We start from the raw sequence: 288 nt of genomic DNA on the forward strand, positions 1-288 counted from the left end.
TTCGGGGGGGCTTCCGAGGGGGCGCAGGTGGAGACGCGCTCCCGGGGGCCGTGCCCACCACGGGAGAAGCTGCCCCGGTCCCCCCGGGCACGGAGGGGCAAACAGAACTCCCGGAAACACCGCTTGAAGTTCTCGTCCAGGAAGGCGTAGAGCACGGGGTTCAGGCTGCTGTTGGTGTAGCCCAGGGCGATGCAGAAGTGCAGGCTGGCCACCACGTAGGGGTTCTTCTTGTCGATGTCCACCAGCGTCCAGACGATGACGAAGATGTGGATGGGGGGCCCACAGCAG

At 66.3% G+C, this 288-nt stretch overlaps 1 protein-coding gene across 1 annotated transcript in view; it reads right to left on the reverse strand.

Annotated features, from left to right (window-relative positions):
• Positions 1-11: 11 nt before the first annotated feature.
• The window catches only part of OPRD1 (opioid receptor, delta 1), a gene marked incomplete at both ends in the record, with an annotated part of 1,534 nt that continues 1,257 nt past the window's right edge, over positions 12-288 (reverse strand). The window contains one exon of the mRNA XM_008944117.1: positions 12-281. Coding sequence (XP_008942365.1) covers positions 12-281 — 270 coding nt within the window. The remainder of the gene's footprint in view (positions 282-288) is intronic.

This window comes from Merops nubicus, unplaced genomic scaffold (assembly GCF_000691845.1).
Source record: "Merops nubicus isolate BGI_N331 unplaced genomic scaffold, ASM69184v1 scaffold46177, whole genome shotgun sequence".
NCBI classification, from domain to species: Eukaryota; Metazoa; Chordata; class Aves; order Coraciiformes; family Meropidae; genus Merops; species Merops nubicus.